The sequence below is a fragment of the Copadichromis virginalis genome, linkage group LG2 (genome assembly GCF_057382275.1).
Source record: "Copadichromis virginalis isolate Kocher_CV1m ecotype Utaka linkage group LG2, C_Virginalis_male_GT1.1, whole genome shotgun sequence".
NCBI lineage: Eukaryota > Metazoa > Chordata > Actinopteri > Cichliformes > Cichlidae > Copadichromis > Copadichromis virginalis.
This window is the reverse complement of record NC_140619.1, coordinates 24,826,906-24,853,386: the sequence shown is the minus strand read 5'-3', so window position 1 is coordinate 24,853,386 and position 26,481 is coordinate 24,826,906. Positions and strand designations below refer to the sequence as shown.

General features: G+C 40.2%; 6 protein-coding genes across 6 annotated transcripts; 1 reads left to right on the top strand and 5 right to left on the bottom strand.

The window, feature by feature from the left end:
• Positions 1-2,944: 2,944 nt before the first annotated feature.
• foxi3b (forkhead box I3b) lies at positions 2,945-5,231 on the bottom strand. The gene is made up of 2 exons (XM_085474822.1): positions 4,339-5,231; positions 2,945-4,226 (listed from the first exon to the last, which is right to left on the bottom strand). Exons 1-2 carry the CDS (start codon positions 4,937-4,939, stop codon positions 3,649-3,651), a joined length of 1,179 nt encoding a protein of 392 aa, XP_085330948.1. The 5' UTR covers positions 4,940-5,231; the 3' UTR covers positions 2,945-3,648.
• A 467-nt stretch (positions 5,232-5,698) lies between these two features.
• Positions 5,699-7,101, top strand: syce3 (synaptonemal complex central element protein 3). The gene is made up of 3 exons (XM_085474834.1): positions 5,699-5,866; positions 6,113-6,222; positions 6,360-7,101. Exons 2-3 carry the CDS (start codon positions 6,114-6,116, stop codon positions 6,542-6,544), a joined length of 294 nt encoding a protein of 97 aa, XP_085330960.1. The 5' UTR covers positions 5,699-5,866; position 6,113; the 3' UTR covers positions 6,545-7,101.
• A 706-nt stretch (positions 7,102-7,807) lies between these two features.
• On the bottom strand, positions 7,808-13,158 carry lcp2b (lymphocyte cytosolic protein 2b). The gene is made up of 12 exons (XM_085467077.1): positions 13,018-13,158; positions 12,657-12,719; positions 12,485-12,531; positions 12,221-12,283; positions 12,091-12,116; positions 11,957-12,000; positions 10,985-11,174; positions 10,314-10,415; positions 9,977-10,210; positions 9,457-9,689; positions 9,116-9,265; positions 7,808-8,944 (listed from the first exon to the last, which is right to left on the bottom strand). Exons 1-12 carry the CDS (start codon positions 13,093-13,095, stop codon positions 8,819-8,821), a joined length of 1,356 nt encoding a protein of 451 aa, XP_085323203.1. The 5' UTR covers positions 13,096-13,158; the 3' UTR covers positions 7,808-8,818.
• A 2,204-nt stretch (positions 13,159-15,362) lies between these two features.
• Positions 15,363-17,614, bottom strand: LOC146717352 (protein Wnt-8-like). Its single transcript, XM_085474809.1, has 6 exons — positions 17,332-17,614; positions 17,191-17,224; positions 16,952-17,081; positions 16,340-16,465; positions 16,109-16,251; positions 15,363-16,012 (listed from the first exon to the last, which is right to left on the bottom strand). Exons 1-6 carry the CDS (start codon positions 17,391-17,393, stop codon positions 15,464-15,466), a joined length of 1,044 nt encoding a protein of 347 aa, XP_085330935.1. The 5' UTR covers positions 17,394-17,614; the 3' UTR covers positions 15,363-15,463.
• A 71-nt stretch (positions 17,615-17,685) lies between these two features.
• Positions 17,686-20,964, bottom strand: LOC146717351 (protein Wnt-8c-like). The gene is made up of 5 exons (XM_085474783.1): positions 19,584-20,964; positions 19,327-19,465; positions 19,002-19,127; positions 18,754-18,896; positions 17,686-18,611 (listed from the first exon to the last, which is right to left on the bottom strand). Exons 1-5 carry the CDS (start codon positions 19,956-19,958, stop codon positions 18,057-18,059), a joined length of 1,338 nt encoding a protein of 445 aa, XP_085330909.1. The 5' UTR covers positions 19,959-20,964; the 3' UTR covers positions 17,686-18,056.
• A 3,042-nt stretch (positions 20,965-24,006) lies between these two features.
• Positions 24,007-26,012, bottom strand: tmsb2 (thymosin beta 2). Its single transcript, XM_085474795.1, has 3 exons — positions 25,858-26,012; positions 24,728-24,832; positions 24,007-24,459 (listed from the first exon to the last, which is right to left on the bottom strand). Exons 2-3 carry the CDS (start codon positions 24,825-24,827, stop codon positions 24,422-24,424), a joined length of 138 nt encoding a protein of 45 aa, XP_085330921.1. The 5' UTR covers positions 24,828-24,832; positions 25,858-26,012; the 3' UTR covers positions 24,007-24,421.
• Between the last annotated feature and the right edge of the window lie 469 nt (positions 26,013-26,481).

The following is a 26,481-nucleotide window of genomic DNA, read 5'->3' as shown; positions in this document are numbered from 1 at the left end:
TTGGATCCTGGGATGTAAGACCTCATACAAAGCCAGCTTTTTGAACTGACCTTTGAAAAGCATTAAAAACTAAAAGAGTGCTGAGTGACTTTCAAAACTCGCGTAAACCGATTTCCCTCCTTTCATCACCTGTGGAGTGTGTGGAGGTGTTTACACATAACAGCAAGCTGGTAATACAGTGCTGTGGCCATGGGTATGATGACATTTCTCCAGGCTTGATGTTCTACCGTTTACTAAACAGCTTTGACAGGACATAACTGTTTTAGTAAATACAGAAGGCGCGTGTGGTGTGTCCTTGTGTGTGTTTTGGGTTGCTTTGGTACCACAGCAGTTAGCTTTCTGTTCAGGTAGCAGTTATTCAAGGTGAACTGGTGCATCTGCTCACTTTGGAGGAATAAACATGAGCTCATTCCTGCCAGACCTTATTCTCTATACAGTGAGGTGTGATTTTTCCCCCACCCCTCACACATTTATAATCAGGAGAGTTCAGACAGGAAAGATCTCTCATGCACATCAGCTCTGGTACAATCGTTCTCTGTCTCAGTTTATAATATAAACACTACACACGGGCCATGCGTTCCGTTAGTTTGACAGGTGTGTGGAAGACAGCCACGAGCCAGGCGGCAGGTGGAGATGAGGATTTATAGATTTTAATCGCATCACTCTATTGAGCAATATTTCCACTGCCTAAGGCAAAGAAGGTTCACAGCTCTGTATGATTAATGGATGCTCTACTGGGTATCCCTGAGACACAGAAAAGCTACTGTGCCTCACAATAGATGCAGATTAGTTGTCAATACAAGTGCTTATTGGCTTAATTTTTCACTTTCACTATCATTTTTATAAGGTAAAGACAGAGATTCAAGCACCTCTTAAAAGTTTTTATTTCAGTAGACACGCAGTTTTGGACTCAGCAACAGATAAAGACAGGTGAGAAGAACTGCCAGGAGGGAAATAAAGCATAATTGGATGTTATATCACGTAAGACGAATGCATGATCTGTCCACATAAAGACAATGTTCAGTCTAAATCAATAAACAGAGTAACAGGCAGGGGAAGTTCCAAGATACTGAAACATATTGTGTTATGAGTTTCATTAAAAGAAAATTGACTTTGGTTTCAGAGAAGTCTGTAAGTGAAATCCCTCAGGTTTTACCGTTTATTATTTGAAAGGCTCCACCTGGAATTCCAGATTACACGATTTCCAGCCTTGATGTGATAAACAGTTAAGAATTTGCATCGATTTTGTACTGTCTGCCTAAAATGACAGTTTCCTTTGGAGTCTCCGAAACAAAAGTCCTATAATGTTTCTGTTGGCAAAAGTACTCAGGCTTAATCGACTAGGCAAAAAGGACTTTTACCTGCCAGTACAAAGTCTGCACACGATATGGAGTTGGGGGTGGGGGTGGGGGGGTGGGGGGGAATAAACTAATTGGCTGCATGAACCTTTCAATGTGCCAAAGGATTTAGAGATAGAAGTGTGACATGTTGGAACGCATATGCAGCAATACTGACTATACGTTCCTCCTCTTACCTTTATCTCTGACTTCCGTCTCTTTGTCTTTTTCTGAATCTTCATATACTTGGAAATCATATTGCCTCCGAGAAGACTAATTCCCTGAATGAGTTGAAGAGTTTAGGTTTGGCATAAGGGTGGCTATTTTTCAAACAGTTAAATCAGATATCCTAGCAAGTCTGACACAAGTAATAAAACAAGACTTTATGGCCCATCTGAACGCAACTTCTTTAAAATCAGTTATGCAAATTTTGACAGGTTGACCTCGTACACTTTGTCATTTGTGCCAAGATGTTAAATTCCACCTGATCTGTTTCTGAAAGTGTGTCTTTTCCATGTCTTTTCCATCTTCTTCTTCTTGTTCTTCTTGTTTTTGTGTTTAGCGTAAATGAGTGTCATGCTGCCTTTATTTCAGGGTAAATAAAGGCCCGAGGGTGACATTGATCAAAGAGTTTAGATCGTTTTAAATACCAAAAATCAACAAAAGAACAAATTAAAACAACCAAGACGATAGGCATTGCTTTTAATGTTTTTTTATTATTATTATTGTTAGATGGATTTTTCAAATTTTCACAAATCTAGTATACATGTATACTTTAATAAATTCCAAGTGCTTAAATACAAAATGTAAGCTATCTTGTTATATGGCTGTGCTGGTAAGAAATACTTTGTCAAGATATATAAATCCAATTTCTTGGATAGATCTGACTTTACAAAGTTACATTAAAGTTGCAAATTCAGTTTACACAAGTTTTGTAATAAGTACTATTTCTTTATTAGATGTTATATTTTTTTCTCCAAAATGTATACAACACTTAAATATTTACGCATTTTTGTTTTATTTATTGATGTACAAATAAAAAGCTTATTTATTCTTGGCACTTTGATTTAATTTGTTCTCGTTTATTGTTAGGATTGTTCTCATTTGGTATACAGTTTTGACAGTATTAAAATTCATCGGGTAATAACAAATGCAAACTGGATTGAGCTGCTGTGTTCCATTTAGTTGGTAATTCATGCATCAGCATCTTTACAGCTGTTTTACAGTTGGTCCCCTTTCCCCTAATGAAGCTGCTTGCATCCAGTCAGCAGTATGTGTGCACAGATGGTGTGATAGAGAATGACTTTAATGTTTAGAGTAGGGAAGAGGGACAGCATGGGAATGTGGATTTTCACCGTTTAGGAGAATCAGTTAACTATCCATCACACAAAGATCAGGTTACACCGACATGCAGGTTCCACAGTACTGGTCATCGCTTTTCAGACAGGACTATTTTTTTTTGTCACGAAGTGCTTATCATTTTATTTTTGTCTTTTTTTTGGTAAGTGTTTGTGATTGCCTATGGGTAGTTTATTGACTGGGAAAGTGTAATTTATTTATCTTAAAATAAAAAAATGAAAATAAATAAATAATAAGGAAAATGCAGCTGTAACTCAAACCTTTTATTCATATCAAAATGCAACAAATATAGTACACACCATACATTGCAAATCCATTTTACACAATAAAAGTTGTAACGACAAACCAACAGCTCATATGTATAAAATTACACAACACATAAACATATTTACAAACTGCAATTACCGTTAAGACTGTAGGTCAATGAGATGCTTTTGTTTTAGCACTATAAAAAAACATGGTATACATTAACATTTTTACTTGTTTTTTACTTTACAGCAATAACTACAGATGTTTTGTAGACAACAGAATAATTTACCTACTCTAAATATGCTGACCATTGTAATGGCGATACCATCGGAGAATCATAGATAGCAGTGGAATAGCCTGATGTCAGCACTTCAGATCTAGGATCTGCTAATAATGACTCAGATCAGATAGAAACAAGCTTTAGTTAGAATAAAAGCTGACTGAAGATCTGATAGTGAGTCTGGCTGCGGTTTCAGGGAGTGATAACTATAGTCCGCTGCAGCTGACTAAGCTGTTCCTGTGGGAATTAAAGACTTTTTACGCAGCTTTCACACGCTTTGGTGATCTCAACTGTCTCAGTCAGCGCAAACACACTTTGTGTTTGTGTATTTTCTACAACGGACCCTCTCTTAGAAAAAAAAATAACCAGATGGATTTCCCATCAAGAGTCTCTTCAAACACCTTCTCCCCCATCAACGTCTTATTAAACCTCTGTGCCCTCACGATGATAGATGACACCTGTAGAACTCAGTGTAGGGTAAAAATGACTGTTGGAGCCATTGTACTGATTCAGAATGGGGCTAGTGTAACCTAACGAGGAGTGGCTGGGTGAAGAGGAGAGTGCGGGTGGAGCTGGAACTTGTGGTACCCACTCTGAACCACTGGAGTTGGCCGAATAGGTACTAAAGCTTCCTGGCTGTGTGGGTCTATGTGGCCCATCTAAAGGAACGTTCATCTGCAGCGGCCTGCTCAACCCACTACCTCCCACCTCATTTGTTCCCCCATTGGAGACTCCAGACATTTCAGATAAGAAGCTGCTCAGGCACGGCCCGGGAACTGACAGTGAAGGTGAAGGAATCCTGTCCGTTGCGGGCGACATGTTTAGGCTGGGGTTGCTGGAGTGTTTAGGACTGGCCCTCTCACTGTCACCTGATTCTGGAGGCCCTGAACTGCCATCTCCACTGGACAGAGAATCAGACTTTCTCTTTCTTTTGCGGCGGAAGTTTCCATTGTCGAACATCTTTTCACAGTTTGGGTCAAGTGTCCAGTAGTTGCCCTTACCTAAATTATCAAGGAAGAAAATAAGACTTTTAGAATGGAAGAGACGTAAATAGATTCCATTAAAGTAATTCAAAGCACAACCATAACTATGCAAAATGCAAAAATTACATACCTGGGTCATCCTCATCTCTTGGCACTTTTTTGAAGCAGTCATTAAGGGACAGGTTGTGTCTGATAGAGTTCTGCCAGCCCGCTTTGCTCTTGTTGTAGAAAGGGAAATTATCAGCGACGTACTGATAAATTTGACTCAGCGTCAGTCTCTTGTCTGGTGCTCCATGGATAGCCATAGCGATGAGAGCAGAGTAGGAGTAAGGGGGGCGTACCAGCTTCATCAAATCTTCTTGTGAAGGGAGGGAGAACCAGCTCAGTTCCCCTCCTGGACCGCCAGCACCAGGTGGACCCAGGTAAGGCCTCTGCATGCCATAGTGCTGAGGAACAAACGGAGGGCCGGGATTACCTGGCGGGCCGGTGGTAGCCAGGTACGGCGATGTGTTGATCCCAGAGCTGTTAAACCATAGGTAAGGGTTTGAGGAGGAGCTGGTGTAGTCACTTATCTCATAGGTGGTAGGAGTAGTGCGCTGAGGACTTGGCAGTGAAGGAGGAGGGTAGTAACAGTCGCCGTACATGCTGAGTTCAGGGGGCTCCTGGCCGAGGCTCGGAAACTGCGGGCCACATCGAGGAGGAGACTGACTCTGGGCCTCAAATGAAGACATTGTCAAGTTTCTTCTCACTTCTCTGTCTCTTCTTAATTCTTTGCCTTTGATGGGTTTTCTTCTCAAGACTTCTCAGACTCTTTCTCTCCACTCCAAAAGTCCTGCTCTTTCTCTTTACTCTTGTCTTTGTCCTTGCTTGTATGTCAAGATGTCACCTGGCACACTTTTATCTTTTCCTCCGGAAACGCCCCCCTCTATTTTGATTGGCTGTTTTTTCAGGTGAGCTCATTTTTTTTCCTGTTGTCAGCTAGTTGACTACTTGAGTGGAAAAATAATTTTCCACTCATGGTGTTTGTCCACCATTTGTCATATTTTTTGGATATTACAAGGATACTATTAAGTTTAACCTATGGCAGACAATTTTGTTAACACCCTGGTTTATGATTTCTTTTTAATCTTTACAAACATTTCATGTCAAACATATAAAAGTAGACTACTTGAGTAAACGATCTGATTCAAAAATCCTTAAGAAATAGCCTTAAGGAAACAGTATATTGTTCATGAACAAAACAATATATTACATCAATATATATATTGTTACACAACAAACAGGAAAAGTACTCACTTAATACTTGCCTCCAGCAGTAATGAGGAAAATGGACTGTAAGCAGATTCAGTTTATATAACTCTAGGGGGACGAGATTACCTCCTTGAAATAATATAGGCTTCCATTGCTGAATCCAAATGACCATTTATGATAATATAAAGAATACAGTCACCTACACTCTATTCGCATGATAGCAGGTTTTGTTACAATAGGTTTATTCAATTCATGTGTTAAAATAGTGCATTACTGTGTAGGATATTAAAACCTCATCACAGTTCAAAGTGAGCGTTTGTGACATGACAATGCGCATGCTTATTTTTTGCTTTCTTACATTAGCGCGAGACCCTTATTTTCCAAAGCAGCCGACAAACTTTCCTAAGGTAAGTTTATAAGTTTTGAACATTACCTTCAGACCCCGGCGAGAAAACTCAAGTTTACTAGCCTGCCTCGACAAATGTTACAACATCTTAGTTTTAGAAGTCTACTTTGCTAACTTTTTTTCTGCCCTAACATCACTTTGCTAACAGTAACAGGCTCGTTCCTAGCGTTAGCTAACGTTAGCTATTTTCATGCGGAGGTGTTTGTAAAGGGAGACGTGATAAAATAAATAATACGTGTGCAATCAGGATGGCCGATTCGTCCACTCGCTCCGAGCTTCCACGCATCAGCGACGACGACATGCTGGCGATGAACAAGGAATTGGAGAGGATGATTGAAGACGTTGAGAGTATGTCAGGTATGGGACGTTAACGGTATTGTGGCATATTTAGAGAGGTCAATATGAGCTCAGATAGCTTGGGCGTGAAGCTTAGGTAACTAAAATAAATGTCTGAAACATGCGATGTCACTCTCTTCTTATCTGTCTGCCCGCAGCGCACCTGACCTGGATGGCCTATGATATGGTGGCGTTGCGGACTAGTTCGGAGCTGGGAGTCTCTATGCAAAAGCTGAAGGAAGCTTATCTCAAATGTAGAGCTGCTGTTTGCGGAGACCCTGACCAGGAGTCACAGATTGACAAATCTGCTGAGACTGCTGTCACAACACTTTCTCAGATGTGATGCTTATAAGAGTTTTGAGTTCACAAGTAGGCACTAGAATTAACAAGTTTTAACTTTTAAATGTTAACATTGAAATCCCAGCGGATCTGTTTGTTTTTGGTAGCTGGAGGTGGGCATTCATGCCTTGTTTAGTTCTGACTACTTGCACTAAAACAGTATTTTGATGGTTAATTATTCATTTGAATGGACTGTAATGTTTGTTTTCTCACTATTAAACTGCCCTGGTCTGTGTAATTTTTTTAGAAAGATTTTTTAAGTAAATTAATTAAATAAATTAATAAAAATTGAAATAAAAATGTGTTCTGTCATTTTTTTCTTTGTTTTTTGGAGCCCTACCCTAAATGTAAACAGTAAAATATGTGTTTTAGTTTTACTGTTATGGATGACTTTTAGCTGAAATACAACATTGCCATTCATGATTGTCTGTCACATTTGATTTACCTTGTGTATGCTGATAGGTGACTGACTGTTTTTTGTGTGTATGAACTTCATTTTCAGATGGAGAACACAAAGAAGGTTGAAGAAGAAGCTACCTCTAACACCTGCATTGACCTGGTGAACATAATGAGAGAGCTAGATTCCCTTTCAAGCGCCTTGGATCGTCTGGCACGTATGTTTGACTCCCTTACTTGGTACTTCAAAAATGTCAGAAAACAATCATTTTTGCCACTAACGTGAAGTTGCTGATCAATTTGCAAATATGCAAAGCAGATGATGAAACTCCTCTCCCAGATGTGAAATGTGATAACTATAAGGGCATTATGGGCTGGCTCAGCCTTGCTTGTCGGTGTCAGTGGTGCAGATCTGCGTGATACTACATGATGTCTGTCAAACTGTGCTCTGCTGATTGGTAGATAGGAGTAACTGAAGGGTTTTACACGTGGTTGTCCATCAAGCTCTTTGATGTGAGGCATGCAGCTACCTTTTTTTTTTTTTTTTTGCCACGGGGGACAGCTTTGTGCAACAACTGTCAGATCAGTGTGACTTTCTTATCTGCTCACTTAAATATCTAAAAGCCTGGACCCAAATATATATATCTATATATATATAGATATATATATATATATGTTTAATCTAAAATTATGTTTTGATATAGTACATTTTTGCAATGAATTAAGTTATCCCCAACAACAAATCATACGAGGTGTACTCAAGTTAATGTAAAAGTGTTTTAGGTATAATATTTTTGGACGCTTAAGTGGAAAACACTATTTCACTTCTAAATAAATGCAAAGGCTCGATTAATGTTCATTATATATTTCTTTAATTGTAAAATAGTCACACCAATAGTTGTTATCTTTTTACCAAGCTTATTGTTGATGGTCTTGTAGCCCATAACAGCCTTGTACAAATCTACAGTGTTGTCCCTGATGTCCTCTGACAGTTCTTTGGTCTCTATTTTGGTGGAAGAAATTAATTCTGTAGACAGGTGTGCTTAATATACATAATGAGTTGAGCTCAGGAGTATCTATAATTGTTTGACTGATTAAGTGTCACATGGGGACAACCTGAGTTCTGGCTGATTGTATGGGATCAAATACATATCTCACTCAGTTTTTGGTCTATATCTTTTGACTTATTTGAGCTGCCCTGCTAAGTCCTGATGTACTAAATAAAGGACAAATGTGTCCATCAGCACATCTCTCAGATTCAACTAATTTGGCTTGCATTACATTGCTATGTAAATCTAGGACACAAAAACATATGTTGTTGTCAGTCACACTGAATTAGTAGTGCTGTTTGAAATAGCAAGACAAACGAGAAAGCAACCTAATATGTCAGTACATGTTTTGTGTTTCGGTTTTAAATTCAGACTGTGTGGTTTTAAAGTGTAATAATATTTGATAGATCTGACACAGCTGTGAAACAAGATATTTGCTTTCTGCCGGCAGTGCGAACCAATCAGAGACAATGTGATCTGATCGTTTGTGTTGGCCACCCTGACAAGTTGGCGTCTCTAAAAATCCAAGAGGCAGTTAAGCAGCAGTCCTCAGAGGTGTGAATAAAGGAGGTAATGCTGTGCTCCTTTGTGAACAAACCATGACCCATGTAAGAAAAAAAAATCTCTCTTTGTGTTTACTAAAAATACAAGTGAGAGCAGCACAAAGATGAATTGCATAACAATGACCTTTGAGAGTGAAAATTGTGACATTTGCTTTACATGTTCTTAAAAAGATTTTGAATAGGCCACGCATGCATGCATGCACACAGATTAGCATATATGAGCACAGAGAAAGGTGCGAACACGCACATTAAAACTGTTGTCAGTGCTGGTCAATGTCCCGTAGGGTGCAGCAGACAACTCTGGGGGTGCTCTTCATGACTCTGGTCTGTGGCATCAATGAGCTGCAGCGGGGTGTGTGTGTGATGGTTAATCAGCTCCTTCACCCCAGGGAAACTCTGAAGCACAAACAGCACACACAAAAAATGACGGGGACCTAATGATGCAGTGCAGCACAACTTAGCATCACACATTCCCCGAGGCGTGCCGCAAGATGTGAATAGTTTACTTTAAGCGAGCATGTTGATTTTTTTTTTTGTAACATTATGCTGTCATTGCTTCCAGTTTACCTTGGTGTTTTTGAGGCCACTGCCGAGAGTGTAGCCATTGCCTTGGTGACGGATCTTAATGTTGTAAACCTTGTCTTGATACAGCAGCATCAGGGTGAAGGGGTGCTCGACTGAGCCGTTAGAGCTGTCCCTCACCACAAAGGCACCATCCTTAAAGATACATACATGTAAATACACAAACCCATACATTCACATTATGCATCCAGTAACATTTCAGATGTGTGTGTGTGTGTGTGTGTGTGTGTGTGTGTGTGTGTGTGTGTGTGTGTGTGTGTGTGTGTGTGTGTGTGTGTGTGTGTGTTTTTCTGTCTGCTTTAGAATGAGAAGGTGCAACATCTGACCTTGTTGACCTCCCGAAGAGCAGCCTCAGCTTGGTGTCTTGTCAACTTTCCTCCATACCAACTCGAATCCAAGCCCTGAGCGCACCATGATAGAACAGTCAGTGTAAGTGTAGCGCTATCACAGACAGTTCCAGTTAGACTAGTTAATAAAAGGCAGTGTATAAGATATAAGCATCTCTGTTGTTCTTTCTCTTTGTACAGCATTGTGATCTGCTGTTTCCTTTCTGAAAGTGCTCATGATCTATAAATAAAACCTTAATTGGACCATTGGGTTTTCTCACATTTGTATAAATAACTTAACGCACTTTTTTTTTTAATACCTTTTTTAGTCTTGGTGTCGAATTGTATTCTTCTGTAGATTGTGTCACTCCTGAAGGTTCTGGAATTAATTTACTTGGCCTGAAAGAGGAGAGATTCAACACACACAATTATTAAATAGTTGCATTGAATTAAAGTGAACGTCTTTTTATGCTCATAAATTGTTCAGGCTGTTCTACCTATTGGACACATCAGTAGGCACAGGCACCTTTGGATGATGAGGTTTGCTGATAGTATCTTTTACAGCACTGCCCTCTTGTGGACATTGTTGATGGTGTGAAATAGAAATGATAAACATTGTAACAACAGTGTAACACTTTTGTAGGACACCTGCTATAACTATTCCAGCATGTTGTAGGTTGCATACTTATTTTTGGAATGTCTTTTTGGGATGATCCAGGCTTCTTGCTCCGGTCTAAGTGCACACTTGCAGGAACTTATAAATAAAAAAAAAAAAAGGAAATCTTTCAATGAAATGGGCGTACAACACTCATCATAACTGGTAAATTCAGCTTTTTGATTCAACACATTTTTGTTACCTGCTGGTTTTAACGGTCTTTGGAGGATGTGATCCCCCCTTGGGGTTGATGGCAGTGGAGGTTTGAAGGTTCTTTGAGAGAATGGTGGATCAGGAAGAGGTTCTGTGCACATGTTATCATACATTCAGGACACATTAATGCCAGTTCTGGTTTCAAAGCATACTAGGTAAAGGAGGAGCAGGAGAATTAGCTACTTCCAAAAAAATAGAATAAATAAATAGTCAAACCTTAGAAGAAATTGTACAGTGTAGGTAGGCATAACATGCTGCATAAAATTCTCATCACAGAAACCTGTAGCAGAGCTACATTTTCAGTGCTACAGCCTCAAAAAAAGCTGCATAATAATGTTAGCAAACCGCAAATTTGAAGTCATTCCTCTTTTTACCAGTGAGTCACACTAGTCAAAGCAAATGTCACTGATTGGTGCCACAGTCTTGAGTCAGCCTGGGGGTAAAGTGTCTATTTTGTTTGGCTTGAAATTAGTCTTTGTTTTTGTCAGTCTTGTCTCAGACTAATCTCTGAGCAAAAATAGGGCTGCTCTACCCATACAGACAGGTCTAATATAGTCTAGTATCTCTGTGAAAGTGTCCCCAATTCATATAGGCACTGAGATGCTTACATATATAACTGCATTTCTTTATACAGTATTATTCTGAATTGCTCTCCTTTACCTCTTTGACAGTCTGGAGGTTTTGGCCCTCGGGGGGGTCTTGGAGGCTTCGCTAGGTCTCCAGCAGCAGGCTGCTTGTACTTTGCTTCACTTGTCTTGTCCTGTCCTGGTTGTTGCTCAACTACACTGCAGTTGTAATTCTCTGCTTCGTGTTCTGGACCCTCATAGATTGGATCATCGCTCTCATTGTCCTTACCGCAGCCCGGACATGTGATACAAGCAGAGCGCATGAGTGCAACTCATGACAAAAGCAACTTTTTAAAAAAATTTCACATGACGTATTAGGTGCGTAATTAAGCTGTGAGGTGCATACGTACAATTGCTTGTTAAAACAAATATCAACTTGGTAATCACGTTTACGGCAGTGCATTTAGGCATGCAAACATCTTGAAAGCCACCTGCTGAATGTGGCATGATTGTTATCGCCTTGTCTGAATATTTCAGAAACTGATGAACCCCTGGGTTTTTCCCTCACATAGATAAAGGATTTACAGAAAATGGTCAGAAAAAGAGAAAATATGCAGTAAGTGGAATGTCCGAGTTCAAAATGGTAACTAACTCAGCAGTAATTCGATACAACCAAGTTATGCAAAAGAGCATCCCTGAACACACAACACATTGAAGCAGATGGGCTGCAGGAGAAGAAGACGACTCCTGTCAACTAAGAACAGGAAACTGAGGCAACAGTTCACACATGGTCATCAAAGTCAGGCAGTAGAAGATTTGAAAAACATCTAGTCGAGTTTGGCTGCTGCACCACATCACAAAGCTCAGATCCTCTCAAACTCAACGATTAGAATCAGAACCAACAACTGCAAAATGCCATCGTGTAAACATGGACTAAAATCTCTGAGGAATGTTTCCAGCACTTTGATGCACTCTGTGCCACAAATATTAAGTGATTCTGAAAGCAAAAGGGGGTCCAACAAGCAAGCAAGGGGTGCCTAATGAAGTGGCTAGTGTATTTACTTACGAACTCATCAGATTCCCAAACGTCTACTTCTTGTACAAATACTGTAGTGAAATAAATTGTAAAAAGAGGACAGTGAAGCCTTACGAAAGATGGTAGCACAATGTTACAGACACGGTTAAACTGACCTTTATCTTGTTTCGGATACTTCAGCGGTTTTGATCTGGACAAAAAAATAAAACAGACAGGTTTTTTTTTTATGTTCGGTGAGCAACTGTTTTAGAGTCAGCTGAAGATATAAATAGTGTATGTAGTTTACGCTCTTACTTGTGACTAGTAGCCTTCTTGCGCTCTTCTTTGTTGATTTCAGTTTGTATCTTAGTAATTACTCTATAAAGGTGCAGCACAGAGACAAGTAAAATATTATCAAAGATGGTAAGTATCATTATATTATTTATTAATTTAGGGTCCAAAATACTTAATACAAAAAAACATGCAACCAATCAATATAATGAACCTTTTCATGTTTTCAGAGATATTAATTGTTGGGTAATTTGTCAGTGTAAGAAATACACTTTCAGTTAGACTCACGGGACAAAGAGGCAGGGGAACACTTGCAGATCACACTCTGTCATATTCTACATGACATGGATTTGGAGATCATGAAAGTCAGATTTATTGTGATTTCAGAATAATAAAAAAAGAAATGTTACACACACACACACACACACACACACACACACACACACACACACACGCTTACCATAAACTGTGCTCCATCTATGCTGCTCTTTGTCACTACTCTGTCACAGCCTGGCAGTTTAAGCTGAGAGGAGAGTGAAGCTTTGAGCACATTTAAACCATGCAAGTTTTCTTGTATGTTTGGTGTTTCCTTAAATTAGCGTGAAATGCTACTTTTTAGATAAGGTGTTACCAACTAAAACAAGGCATGAATGAAAAAGCAGGAAATATATCTTTTTCTTGGTTAAAAAGTGAGCTTTTGTTTTTGCAAATTATGCAGTCGCGCTTATCAGATGTTCATAAATAATGTTAATCAAGAGACTACAGTACTTGGAAGGTATAAACATCTCTACTTTCACCTTCAAACTAGTTTTAATACTCACCTTCCGCATGTAGTCCGCTAGAGTTTGGGCATTCCATCCCATCACCTCTGCTTTTGAGGGAACGTTAGAAAAATTCATTCTTGTCTGTTGTGAATGATAACTTACACTTGATAACACAGTGACTTTACTTGCCAGCCATCATCTTACTCATCACTGTGAAATGATCGGTCTAAAATTACCCCTGCTTAAGCACACTTTAAGAATGCGTGTGTTTTTTTTTTATACTCTCTCACCTATTGTGTAAGAGAGTAAAAGGCTTCTGTGGTCAGAAAGCTATGAATAGAGCATGCATGCACTGCAAATGGTCGATCTGTAAACACAGAGGCTGTTGATTTCATTTCTAACACATGGTTAAGTCTGCTCAAAGTTGATTGTCAATTTTTAATGGACAGCAGACTTGCAAACTGAAATGCAAACCCGGGATAAATAGTGATGCTTGGATTGTAGATGTTATGTCTCACATTGTGAGTTAGGGTTTTATATATATATATATATATATATATATATATATATATATATATATATATATATATATATATACACACACACACACACACACACACACACACACACACACACACACACACTTTTATTACCATTCTACCTTTTAGTCTTATTGTTGGTTGTGTTCGGTCTTTTTTCCCACCTGCAGCTTGTGTGAGACCTCTTGGTATCTCACACCCTGGTGATAGAGGAGGGCAGCAATGAGAAGGGGTGATCAATCACGCTCTGACCCCCCTGAGCCACTCTGGGAGAATACACAAGTTCCCCTGGGGGGTCCTTGTGGCAGAACCCCCTACCTCTGTTTTCTTCTTTTATCCTGAATTGGAAACATACCCCTGTGACATGTAACTGCCACCAAATGTGGTATAAATAATAAAAAGTGATGGGTCAATGTAAGTTCTTCCTTAAAAAAAATATTCCTTTACTGAGTCTAAAATGTTTGAAATGCTAAAATCATAAAACTCCTGAAAGATAAATAAATGCAGTTTAGTGGGTGAAAAAAATGTCAAATGCAGGGTCTGCTCAGGGGCATCTCACTTGTAGAGTAAATCCAAGCACAGCTGAGCATCATATGGGAACAATATGGCACCAGTAATGTATTCACTGGAGAGTAGAGATAAAGCGTGAGGGCCTCCAGTGGGGCAAAACCTTCATTAACGCACAGCAGGACAGCATGGGAAATACGGGACATCCCTAGAGGGGAAACAGACAAATGGGAAGTGTGGGAGGGAGCGTTTCAGGTCGGTGAGAGTGTTATTTGTTTGCTTCTGCAGCCAGGAATTTAACTTGATGTTATGCTTCTTTGATCCTTGGTTGTGTTAGAACCCAATTTTGTCCCCAAACAGTACATACGCTAACAGTAGTCTGTTTATTTGTAGAGTTGTGTAACTATTTGCCACAGTGTTTGTGTTTAGATTTAACATGACATGCCTAATTTCACATTGCAAACATGGTTGAAAACTGAAAAAGTGAAATGCATTCGCTGTTTTGCCCCAGGTCTCGGGGCTTTATGATGTAGAGACACCAGATAGTCTGATAATTCATGTCAGAATTTCTCACTTATCTCTGTGTTTTTATTGGTGCAACAGTAACTGTTCTGTAAAGATAGTGAAACAGACCTGTCACCAGACCCATAACTGTTAACATTCCCTCCCCCTACGCCTTCCCCTCCAGCCATGGGCCCCCTGAAGAAGGTAATATCCATGCCATCAGTCATTTAGTGGAATCAGTGGCAGATTTATGACACATCCAGCTGAGAGGCAAGGTTTTGGAGATACAGGGGGTACAGGAGAGAAAAACTGACATGCCAGCAGAGATAGATCTAATACTAATACCTAATTACTTGCAGATGATAAGATTAGAAATCATCTTGCTTTTCAGGGGAAAAAAGTGAGTCATGCTTTTATATAAGTGTCTGATTGCATATACAAGATTCATGTAACAGCGAATAAACACCAGGCTTTAGCTTTAATGTGTTGAGACACATTTGCATTCCATTTGGAATGTGACAAAGACTAGCGTGGGCAATGGTGTCGCCGATTACCAACCAAACACTGTAACTTGAATGGTGGAAGCGCTTCCCTAATTTGTCTTTCAAAGGCTCTTTGCTCTTTGAATAAAAGTCAATCCACATTGACATCAAAGTGGTGGCGGATAAACGCTGGATCGACACCTCGGTGTGGCGTAAACTGCACGATGTTATCCCTGTAATCCCCCTTTTAAAATGCATGCAGTTGATTCTTATTATGTGCGTGCGCGGTGTCAGAAACTGTGGTGGCCCTCTTCTAGAGAAAAACTGAAATTGTAGATACAAATATTTAGAAGGTTTTTTTTTTTTACATTTTTATTTTAATTACAGCATTCTTAATAAATAGACACTAGGATATCATACACGAAAGAGGGGGGAAAGTGCAAACAGACAAATCCATAAACGCAGTCGTTTTCATTTGGGTCCACGATCTCTTCGTTTTCCATCCCCACCGTCCTTCCTGCCGCACACGTGTTTGACTGTAACGTGGGCGCAGTCCTCGCAGTGCACCTTACAGCACCAGTGGAATTTGCAGTTACAGCTACTCATCACCTCCGTGCGCTTTTCTTCCACTCCCAGGCCGCATTCGTGACACAGCCTGCGGCAGCTCCTTCTTTCCCCTTGCGTCAAGCCCTGTCCGTGCAGCAGACACTCCCTGCCCTCCGTGCCGTGCGCCCCCAAGCTGGCGTTCTTCCTGCAGTAGTCTGGAGAGTCCTGTAGGTAGATGAGCTCTGACTGTGCGATGCTGCCGAGCGCGTCCATGATGGCACCTTGGATATCCGCGCTGTTACCGGCGTTCATGCGCTTTTGGTCGATGTCCAGCTTTTCAGCGTGAATGTACTTGATCCTCAAGTAATTGCCCACGGCTCTGAAATCGGACAGCTGTGTCCAGCAGGTTTTGACACTGCAGCTCTCAGACATTCCGTGGCATCTGCAGATACGCGTCATTGTGTCTTTCACGGCCTGTTGGAAACAAGGTTCTGTTAACGGCTGCTGATGCCTTAGCGCTGAGTGATGAAGGGTTAGTAAAGAAGTGCGTGTCGTTTGAAAACAACTCACCAATCGGCCAGCCGCGTTGTTGTGGAGGTTGACAGCAGCCCTAGAGTCCTGACCCGTCTCTTCCGCATCCACGTACTCTTTGGAAATCCTCTCTCCAAACTCCACGTTAGCACTGCAGCCACCCCACAACCATCCGCGACCGCCTGCACGACACAGTTTTGAATACTTAAAGATCATTAATTAAGAACTTGCATGTTGACAAATGGCGCTGTAACTCGTACGTTGACTCACCAAGCTTTCCGTTCTTTGAACCATCGCAGCCACAGTTTTCGAGTTCGCCAAGACTGCAGTTCCTGGTCAGAGTGTACATGACCCCTGCTGAACTGATAGCATGAACGAAAGCCGTTTCTCTGGTGGCTGAATGAGAGGAAACATACAAGGTCTACTGCCACAGCCTCTTATAGGAGAATACATAACCAGCATTGACTAATAACGTGTAGAATGTTGCATTGTTTTTATTATAACTCTGTGATAATCAAGGCTACACTACAAAGGTACAAAGAAAAATAAAGTGGTATAAAGGTCAACATGTCCAAAGGTCACCAACTAAATCAGCATCAAAAACATGAAAAATAGATCCACATCCATGGGTGTGCGTGTGCATATTCAAGCACGGGTAAAATAGTATTTTAAAGGCAGGTCTGGCCAGGGGCGTAGCAGAGATTGCAACAAGTCTAACAATAGTTCTGTAAAGATATTTTAATTGATTTAATTGCTTTAATTAACACATAAAAAGCATAGAAACACTGGAAATTACTTTTTGCCAGGAAAATCTGGGAAAACCAATCATTTGGTTGGAAATGCCGAATAAAACTTGAGGCTCAATAGAGAAACAATAACTACCTCGTTTCAGTCCTTTAAGCTGGGTTGCGCTGTCGGGGCAGTTCCATCTATCCCAGGCAAACTGGCGTTTGCACTCCTGGACGCCAGTCTGTGTGCCCACCTGCACGCTCTTTGCGTAGGTGAGATAGTCCTGCAGAAGAGGCAGTGACAGTCTGTCCTTTATTTTGTTTTTATTACATTTGAAATGTGGAAAAAAATGTTGCCACAATAAAAGCAATCAAATATATATGTATATATACCTTTGACCCCGTCATCAGAAAATTGCTTGCGACCCTGAGAACAATAATAATAATGATAATAATAATAATAAAAGTCATATAATTCTGTCTTCTGTTCACTTATTTTAAAGCATGCATGCAACTAGTGTATACATGTCTTACCAAGCGTATCCAGGATTGATTCTACACGAAACAAACAGCAGCCAAAAAATTGATTGCGCCATCTTCACCTATCCCGTTGTCGTTATCCTGCTTATAGAGATGTAGGTATTTTGACCCCGTGTGCTGCAGCTTTGTCCTTTACTTGACTGAGGACCAAATAAGTCTTCTTCTTTGTCTTGAGACCCGAGAAAGCTGATTGGGTGACTGGTTCAGGAGACGCCTATTCGCACTTCAAAGGTTGGCATTAGGAAGTAATTTATTTACCTACCAAAGACTGTATGACACCAAGGCACCCGCATATAAGACTAAAAGACTCAGAATTTTACCACCGACAAACTGGGAGGCAGTTACGTGTATTGTATAAAAATATTTATTATTTTAAATAATTATTAGGTAGACTTTTAAATATTAAACCAATTTCAGTAGTCACACGTGATAAACAGCGAACAAACATCCTCGGAACTCCCAAGTTCCCAACACTGCTACTGTTGCTCCAATGCTTGGAGATTTTGGTCCACAAGACAAAATTTGACCTATACACACTCCATTCAAAACTAAAGGGGGGAAAGGTGCTTTAAAGGACTTTAGCTAAAAAATTTAAATAACATTCATGTGATGCAGAATAATTTCTCATGTAGTTCGTAAATATAAAACTGGTTAATATGATGAAAATCATATTTATCGAATAATGTGAAGAGTTCAAATTTTGCAAGAGATCCCAGTCATTATTGATGCGCACTGTTCCTGCCTTTTTTGTTCTTTTTCCTCCCACTTTTGTGCGCGCAAAAGTATTTGGCTACAACTCGCTTGCATTTTTCACACTTAACTGTGCAACACCAGTGAAATTTGCAGTTGCAGCTGGTGAAAACCTCTGTGCGCTTCTTCACCACTTTTAGGCCGCATTCATTGCACAATCTGCGGCAGCTATTTTTCTCCCACTCGGACATGTTCTTGTCCTCCTTAAAGCACTCCCGTCCCTCTGTACCGTGGAGTCCGAGGGTCTGGTTCTTGACGCAGTAATTTGGAGAACTCTCCAGGTAAATGAGTTCCCTTGTAGCGACGCTCAAAAAAGTGTGCGTGACTGCGTCTCGGTTGTCCGCGCTGTTCCCTGCTCTCGCCGCTTTCTTGTCCATTTCCAGTTCCTTTGCATGTTTGTACTTCATCTTCAAGTAGTTGCCCACTTCTCTGAAATCGGCCATCTGCATCCAGCAGGTTTGGATGGTGCAGCTTCCAGATACTCCGTGACATTTGCAGGCTTTCCTCATGGTTGCTTTGATTGCCTGTCGAGAGCACAAACGTTTTACCAAAAAATAAACAGAAAGCCAAACAAAAACAACGATCTCGTTTTTCATTTATTACGCTGTGTCAGAACACTATTGACATAAAAAAAAACCCGTCAATAATATTAAGATCAAATCTTACCAGTCTGCCTGCCTTGTTGTTATGCAAGTTGACCGCTGCGCGCGAGTCATGCCCATCTTCCAGCGCGTCCACAAACTGTTTGGAGATCTTCTCCCCAAAAGCAACATTGTCACTGCATCCTCCCCAAATCCACCCTACACCGCCTGAGACAAAATAGCACATGACGTTATTTCGCTGTAGGAATACAAGCCAATTTAGAAATCGCTTACTGTAACCGCGGATAGAATGCTCATGGAATACATGTTTACCCGGCTGTCCAATTTTGGAGTCATCGCAGCCGCAGTTGTCAAAGTCCCCAGCCGTACAGTTCTTGGTGAGCGTGTACATCACTCCGGCAGCGCTGATGGCATGGACGAAAGAAGTTTCCCTTGTGGCTAAAATAAATAACAAACAAAGAAATCCGGATTTTTTTACTTGGATATCCAGTTTGGCACGAATAATGCGTAACTGATGAGTTCTAGTTTTGTGCGTGAAAAGCACTTTACGCACAGGCGCTTCAAGATTGCTCTCAAAAAAAGCGCACGACCTCACTAATTTTAGTTGCCATAGATTTGATTCAAAAAGAGTTCTTACCACTCCGCATGCCGTTGTGTGGGGACAAAGAAAGCGTGTTCTCTGGACAGTTCCACTTCTCCAAAGCGAATTGGCGTTTACACTCTTGTATCCCACTCTGTGCGCCCACTCGCACGCTGCTGGCATAGGTCAGATAGGCCTTGGATGAGAAAGGAAAGGAAGTTATGAATATTAATGTTAGTGCTAATTACATAGAATTTGGCTGGAAGGAACAGCTTTTACGCAACACTCATTCTTAAAATCTTAAATGGTATTACCTTAGGTCCAGTCATCAAGAAATTATTCATGGTCCTGTAGAGGGGAAAAAAGATAGCTATGTTAAACCTGTAAGTTATTTTACCAATTGCAAACCCATAGAAACTATAGCATTTAAAACTTTCTTTACGAGAGAAAAAAAGGACATACCAAGCAGATGACAGCTGAAAAAGACAACACAGGAACAGAACCAAGACTGCAGAGAAATTCAGTGGTTGCATAGCGTGTGTATTCCAAGCAGAGGCTAGTGTGACGTATTCCAGATGTGAGCGCCAAGAAAAGAAGGAGGCGACTGAAGTTTGTCGCCCTACTCGGCGCTCATGATATTTATATGGTCGTGCCCCCTTTGACAGACAGATTTGTCCAGCAAGTAACATTTTACTGTGAAATGCGTCAACGACATTGGCTGGGGCTTCCCATGGACAAATAGGAATTGTCGGTGCATAAGTGCACTTCAAAGAAGCAACGCAGACGAATTCACCTGTTGTTCCCAGGCTCTGATGCTAATTATAAAAACAAAGTATATGCATGGATTTAAAGTATATGTATGTGTGTCAGTATATGTGAATCCATATGAGCACTACGTATAGAATAATTAAAACCATCTTCTAATAATCCCCCGGATTTGGAGACATTTAAGAATAAAATTATTATTTTTGACTAATAGAAGATCATTATTCACACAAAAAGTAATCTCTGTATGGGTTCATTGTGGTGATTATTGTTCATCTTTATGTGCACACAAATCGAAGATAGCTTAGCTAAAAGATAATATAAATAAAATCACTTGAAACATTCGGGAGATGGCACCAGTATCCCATGGGGACACTGGGTACTACAAAGCCTTACAGCTTTTCAGGAGTGACAGTATATAGTCATGTAAATACCGCCTCACACATCGGCGAAATTGGCACCGTTGTGATAATAGGATAATAGATGTTTCCCTGGGAAACAACTTGGTGCGAAAACAGTCTGGGATTTACACGAGTAAAGACACATAAGACACGTAAGGGCTATGACAATTAAAATGTAGCATTGCAAGGTCATTTTATTTCATAATATGTTTAGTTTGACTTTTGATAAAATATTAAAAAACTGTAAGTTATATGCAGGTTTAAGCATTGGATGATCCTTTCAGGCTGATCACGTTTAATCCCGCTGATTCGCTTTCTCGCTTTAGCCCACATAATCATGTCCCTCATCAAGGAATCATCACCACCAGTTTCTGTCTTTTCATACTTTTACTTGCGACTTGGACAGCGGACTTGTCAGATCCCCTTTAAGCCACTCAAAATCCCTTAAAACAATAATTCACTCAGCCTGCACAAAAAGCGGAGAGGTGTAGATAATCCCCACTAATTAGATATCAGCTAAGGTCGTGACTGAAACCTACAGCTCCCCTCCCCACCCCACCCCCGGTCTGACTTACTCTCAAAAAGTTGAGAATAGTAGAGAACAGCTTAAGCCAATAGAGAACCTTTAACGATATTAATGGATTTACTGATAGAAACAATCAATCTGGACGTGTCTACATGACGACATAAGTATCGAAACTCTCAGGACTACAGATCAGGACAAAACACCGGGCTTATTGGGTGACATTTTAAACGAATGTTGCAAGGAGCACATAGAAAATTTCTTTCTTTTTTTTTTACCCACCACCTTACACACTTTGGGAGTGAGAACGTGTTGCACACACGTACCCTTTTAAGTAATTGACAGTGGTGAAGTGAATATGCATTAGTAAAACTGAGCTAAAATAAATTTCGGACACAGGAGACCAGTGAGAGTTGGTGAATGGCTTGCAGTGTGAAGTACGAGAAGTGGGTCTATCAGAACTCGGGAGGTGAGAAGTTTGACAGGCGGAGGCAGGGTGACAGGAGCAACACCCGCAGGCGGAGATTTGGGGTTATAAATCACTGATATTGAGTTTAGGGTGGGTTTACTGGTCATTTTTGGTGTCACCGTAATGTTTACTGAATAATTCTGAACATCAATTTAGAAGTCAGAACATAGCTGTAACCAGTGCCTTTTACAGGAATATGGGGAATGAAATTATTTTTCACACCATACTCAGGTTCACGTTTTTTTTCTTCCAACGCAGGTGATGCAATCAAATTTAACAATACAAATCATTACGTGCTATTGTAACGGTCCCCACCCCCATAGAGCTATTTCTGTCAACTGCTCCATTTAACTTTAATATTTAAAATGACACAATCATTTCAACAGGACAAAATGCTGTCAGTTAAAACAATACACTACGACTGTGGATACATTAACCGTCAGCTTTGTTGACTGACTTCTTCTCCAATTTTAGTTGATTCACCGAGCTCAGCAGCAGACGTCAGGCGTTTAAGAGTCTATAAATATGTGAAAAGGCTGGTGTCTTTTATAGAATCATGGTTTGGAAGTCCTAACTTGTGGATGGTGGTCAGGTTAGGGATGATCTTTGGACACAGGAGTATGGCTGTACCGCTATATTAATGCGTCACACTCCTGCGTGTATCATTAAGTGCAAGGGCAACAAAACTTCATAGCAGGGTTTTCTAAGTGAGGCATGTCCCATACAGCAGTCCAAGAGCATAACTGCAATTCAACAAAGTTGAAATGGAAGCTGCAGATCTCACCATAGCAGGGAATTCTGACGTTGATTATCAGACCCGTGTTTAACATTGCTTAGAAATGTTTGTAGGTTTTTTTTCTGTCTCCTGTAAAAATCTTACACTCTCAATTCTCTTCATTTTGCATTTATTTAGTTAGTGGTAGTTTTCACACTGAAACCGCAGCGCTTGATTAGATCATCCTTCTGTACACTGTCACAAATCTAAGCGTGAACATCAGCTTTCTGATTTTTTAGACCATGTGGACATACATTTTTATCTTCACGTGGTCAAAAAAATTATTTTTTAGTTTGTTAGTGACTATTTCTTCAAATGTAGTGCAGTTTGTATTTTTTTATTTCACATTTTTGATACTTCTCTACCAAACTAACAATTAATTATATTCTATTCTAGAGCCAAGATTGACAGATTGTATTGGTTTAGTAACACCATAAAACCTAACGCTGTTCTATTTATTACATGAGCCTGCACCCCTGAATAGTTAGCGCTTGTTTTCTTAAAAAAAGGCTAAATGAATTATTGTTATGATTATTATAATTGTTTGTTATTGAAGACAGATTATTTTGTCTATCAGTCAAGTAATAGCAAATAAGACAGGATAGCCTGAAATGTTAGCCACTGTGATAAATAAATTGGAATAATTTCCAATTCGGAATTATTCTGAACAGTTACTCAATTACTATATTTCTATTTTCAGTATTGCTTTGTGTTTGTGTGTGATTAATTTATTATTTAATTTAGTAGTTCATGTTTAACATTACAAGAGTCAGCATAAGGGCATAAAAAGACAACACAGCTGCTTGAGGCCTCCACACCACCAGGGGGAGTCTCAAGCTCATTAAATGTCACACAAAACTAGCGGGTAAATGTATGTGTATATATATATATTTTTTCATCCGTGGAATATAAATTTTGAACATATAAAACAAAAACAAAAATGAACCTTTAAGTAAGGTGAGCTTGGTTTATATTGTATGTGAATCAAAGGCATTATGGTTGGCAGCCTACCTTTAGCTTACTAGTCAGTTATAACAGCCCAGAGAACATGTGTGGTCTTTGTGTTTGGATTATGTTCCTAAATAAAGATCATTTTAACATAATGAAAAAATTCTATTAGCTAGTTCTTCGGTGTAAGATAATTGTTATTGCTCAGTAACTAACAGGTGAAAATGTATGTCCTTAATATTTGACTACCATTGTCCCATTATGAAACAGGCCTTTTGTTCTATAGACCAGCCTTATTTTGGAGTCTTTGCTGTTATAATCCAGCATTGTTACACCTCAGTTAGCTCCGTGTTTTAATTTTTAAGACCTGCTTCTACTGCTTGATTAAAATATTTCCTCAGAAGCTTTGCTGAAACATTTCGGAACACAGAAAACAACATCTGCCTATGGTGCTTTCCAGTGCACTATAAGCCACGATAAGGGTTGTGTTAGGCGTACAAAGCACAAAAAATCAAGCATGGACCACATATTGTTAACGCTGGCGCTTCTGAGGTGGGGGATGGCTTCAGAATCAAATTGTGCTTAAGGCCCCATAAAACCTTGGGCTGATTAGCCACTAGCACTATATTTTCTGATCCCAAACCTTATGCTGGTTTATTGTAATCACATTAACATTAGCACTCTAACATACATTAGTAGGTAAAACATACACCAGCATTATATTACATTTTTTTCTATATTTTAATGTGTGAGTCATTTGCTTTATTTCTTTGCCTCATAAATACAGTGTGTGTCTGTGTTTGTGATTGTCTTGATTTGCACATCTGTAAAAACGAGACATCAAGATGCACAGGACTGACTGGTTCCATGTCTTCATTTTTATTTCATAAATAAAAGTAAAAAGTTGATTAAGAAAACATCCCACATGATTTAACTTCAATTACTCCCATGTCCATAACCAGCTCCCCACCAGCCCTATAGCCTGGATGCCTGCCTGTCTCTCTGTGCTACATCACTACACCACTTCCCAGTTTGGCAACATTGGAGACATGTTAGCTATACGCTAACAGCACAAGACAGGCACCCAGGCTGGAGTTTTAATATTGGTTACAGAGGCTCCCTTGTGAGGATGCCATATACCCTTAACAGCACCCTGGGGAGCTTAAGAGCACCCATTTCTGAAGACAATGAAAGAGATTCAAATACTGTAATAATCAAAAGAAAGTGCTTTTTGTTGCCGCATCTCAGCTTCTTTTCTTCGTGTGCTTGAGTCAAGGTGTGGCATCGCCTTTCCTCTCTTGCTCAATGGCTAGAAAAGAAGAGAGAAACACAACCGTTGGTAGGCTCTTGTTCAGTAAACGTGTGTGAGGATGTTGCTTTTTGATTTTGCTGTGTATAAAATGTGTGATGACATTGCAGCTGTTTGCTTCAGAGCTCCCGCCGGCTGACAATGCGGTCTCTCGATAGCACAGGAAGTGATGATGAGGAGCTACTGACAGTAACAAATGATTGCAGACGACGAAGCCTTTGTGGCTTCAACAGTGATCAGAAACACACGGCGCACAACGAGCACTCACTCTCTTTGGTGGGCAGAGGGTTTTTCTCTTTTGTCTCCGTCTTCTTCAGCTTCGTCTTGTCGAAACGAGCGATCTCGGTCATGTCAGGCTTGTCAGACATTTTGGCTGGCAAAGGTGAGAAAGATACCTGAGCACACACATTTGACCTTTCCTGTCGAGCCTTAAATTGATAATGCAGCATAATGTGATCAAAATCATTGTAGCAATCTGAAAGTTCATCGTAGGAGCCATGAAATCTGTGAAAGCTTTGTCTAGCCTTTAGAATAAACTCTGCAATGACTGTACATAAAGGGAGTGGCTACTACATGTGCTGCTCAGACTACATCCACATGGATGAACATGGGTGGTGGCTGCCTCCCACACGGCTTCACATTGGCTTCTCCAAAACGTAGATGTAGTCAACATGTGCTTGCTTTCACCCAGCTGTATTTTCTTTCCTTTGTCCCTGATTTTACCTCTCTAAGGCTAAAGTCTTTGTTCTCTCCCTCTGCATCATCTCTCTCTCTTTCTCTCTCTCTCACCCTACTGCATCCACCCCTGCAGCCTTGTGGATATAGGCAATGCTCCACAGGCTCCACTGCAGTTTTATTCCTAGGCTAGCCTCAGGTCTGACTAATCTGCCTTTCACAGTCTAGCCCAGTCATGCCTGTCTGAACTGCTGCTTTGTCAGAGTCTTCTGTGCAAATATGACAAGCCCACAAGCCTGCAGCAAGTCATTTACAAACCAAGCAACGGCAATCTCCTCACTAGTGTGAATTTGAATGGGGCCTAGGAAAATCACTTTGACAAAGAAATAGATATGCTTGGCACACATCCAGAATGTTTATGGCGCACTGAGTCATTTCTTTATCGCGACATGTATATACACTAAGCTTAGCATTAATATTAATATTAGCAGTGATATTCTCACCCTTTCCGATTCATTGTTAAATCCAATTATCCAAACAATTTGTAATATTGTATCTTTATCTCTATGACCATCAGTGTCCTCAACATCCCTTTTCCCACATTTTTTCTGCTGCCATTGCCCATCTAGCCACACCCAATCCTTTGTCTGAGTCCTGGTAAAAAATCAGAACCAAAGAGAAACACAGAAATGAAGAGCATACTAAGAGATGAATCATTCTTACCGACGTTCCACGAAGCAGTGGGCTAAAATCCACCGGTGGAGAGAGTAGGGAGGGACAGCGATAGCGAGATGGAGAGAAGAGAGGGGCACGGAAGCTGAGTGATTCTGCCGGTGTGTGCACGCCTGCCTGCATCCAGGGTGTGGGTATAAGAGAGAGGGAGGGGAAGAGAGAGAGAGGTGGTGGTGGTGGTGAGAGAATGACTGAGAGCTTGGTCAGCCTCCCTTCATGTCATCAATATTAATGTTCTCAAGGGGAAAAGACTAAAAGGAAAGCAAACACTAACAAGAAACAGCTGTTTTGTGTAGATCATCTAAACATAAAATGATTAATTATTCATCTAATACAAAGAGTTTGTTATAGATTGCCTTAAACCCTGTTTTGCTGAGTAAGCCGGAGACACAATGCACGAAATGCTAAAAAGAGGAGTCGAGCTGCTTCTATTACTAAACACGACGACATTTAATGGATGTGTATAGTGTATTTCACTGAAAAATGATATATTTTATCACTGTACTTATTTGTTTGTTTCATTTGTCACTATAGTAAATAATAAGTATAGCATTATATCAAAGTTCACTAAGTAATAGCGGTTTATTTTTACTGAGACATGCCATGGACTAATGC

What these genes read in the sequence shown, in the direction of transcription:
- foxi3b (XM_085474822.1), bottom strand. Translation starts at nt 4,939, where the DNA reads ATGTCTTCATTTGAGGCCCAGAGTCAGTCTCCTCCTCGATGTGGCCCG. An exon ending in AAGAGATGAGGATGACCCAG is followed by an intron (nt 4,227 to 4,338) that starts GTATGTAATTTT and finishes TTGATAATTTAG; the next exon opens with GTAAGGGCAACTACTGGACA.
- syce3 (XM_085474834.1), top strand. Translation starts at nt 6,114, where the DNA reads ATGGCCGATTCGTCCACTCGCTCCGAGCTTCCACGCATCAGCGACGAC. An exon ending in AGACGTTGAGAGTATGTCAG is followed by an intron (nt 6,223 to 6,359) that starts GTATGGGACGTT and finishes GTCTGCCCGCAG; the next exon opens with CGCACCTGACCTGGATGGCC.
- lcp2b (XM_085467077.1), bottom strand. Translation starts at nt 13,095, where the DNA reads ATGAATTTTTCTAACGTTCCCTCAAAAGCAGAGGTGATGGGATGGAAT. An exon ending in TAGATGGAGCACAGTTTATG is followed by an intron (nt 12,532 to 12,656) that starts GTAAGCGTGTGT and finishes CATGTCATGTAG; the next exon opens with AATATGACAGAGTGTGATCT. An exon ending in ACCTCCAGACTGTCAAAGAG is followed by an intron (nt 10,416 to 10,984) that starts GTAAAGGAGAGC and finishes ACATGTGCACAG; the next exon opens with AACCTCTTCCTGATCCACCA.
- LOC146717352 (XM_085474809.1), bottom strand. Translation starts at nt 17,393, where the DNA reads ATGGCGCAATCAATTTTTTGGCTGCTGTTTGTTTCGTGTAGAATCAAT. An exon ending in TTCTGATGACGGGGTCAAAG is followed by an intron (nt 17,082 to 17,190) that starts GTATATATACAT and finishes CCTCTTCTGCAG; the next exon opens with GACTATCTCACCTACGCAAA. An exon ending in ACAACGCGGCTGGCCGATTG is followed by an intron (nt 16,013 to 16,108) that starts GTGAGTTGTTTT and finishes TGTTTCCAACAG; the next exon opens with GCCGTGAAAGACACAATGAC.
- LOC146717351 (XM_085474783.1), bottom strand. Translation starts at nt 19,958, where the DNA reads ATGTTACTTGCTGGACAAATCTGTCTGTCAAAGGGGGCACGACCATAT. An exon ending in TCTTGATGACTGGACCTAAG is followed by an intron (nt 19,466 to 19,583) that starts GTAATACCATTT and finishes TTCTCATCCAAG; the next exon opens with GCCTATCTGACCTATGCCAG. An exon ending in CTCCAAAATTGGACAGCCGG is followed by an intron (nt 18,897 to 19,001) that starts GTAAACATGTAT and finishes ATTTTGTCTCAG; the next exon opens with GCGGTGTAGGGTGGATTTGG.
- tmsb2 (XM_085474795.1), bottom strand. Translation starts at nt 24,827, where the DNA reads ATGTCTGACAAGCCTGACATGACCGAGATCGCTCGTTTCGACAAGACG. An exon ending in CCCTCTGCCCACCAAAGAGA is followed by an intron (nt 24,460 to 24,727) that starts GTGAGTGCTCGT and finishes CTTCTTTTCTAG; the next exon opens with CCATTGAGCAAGAGAGGAAA.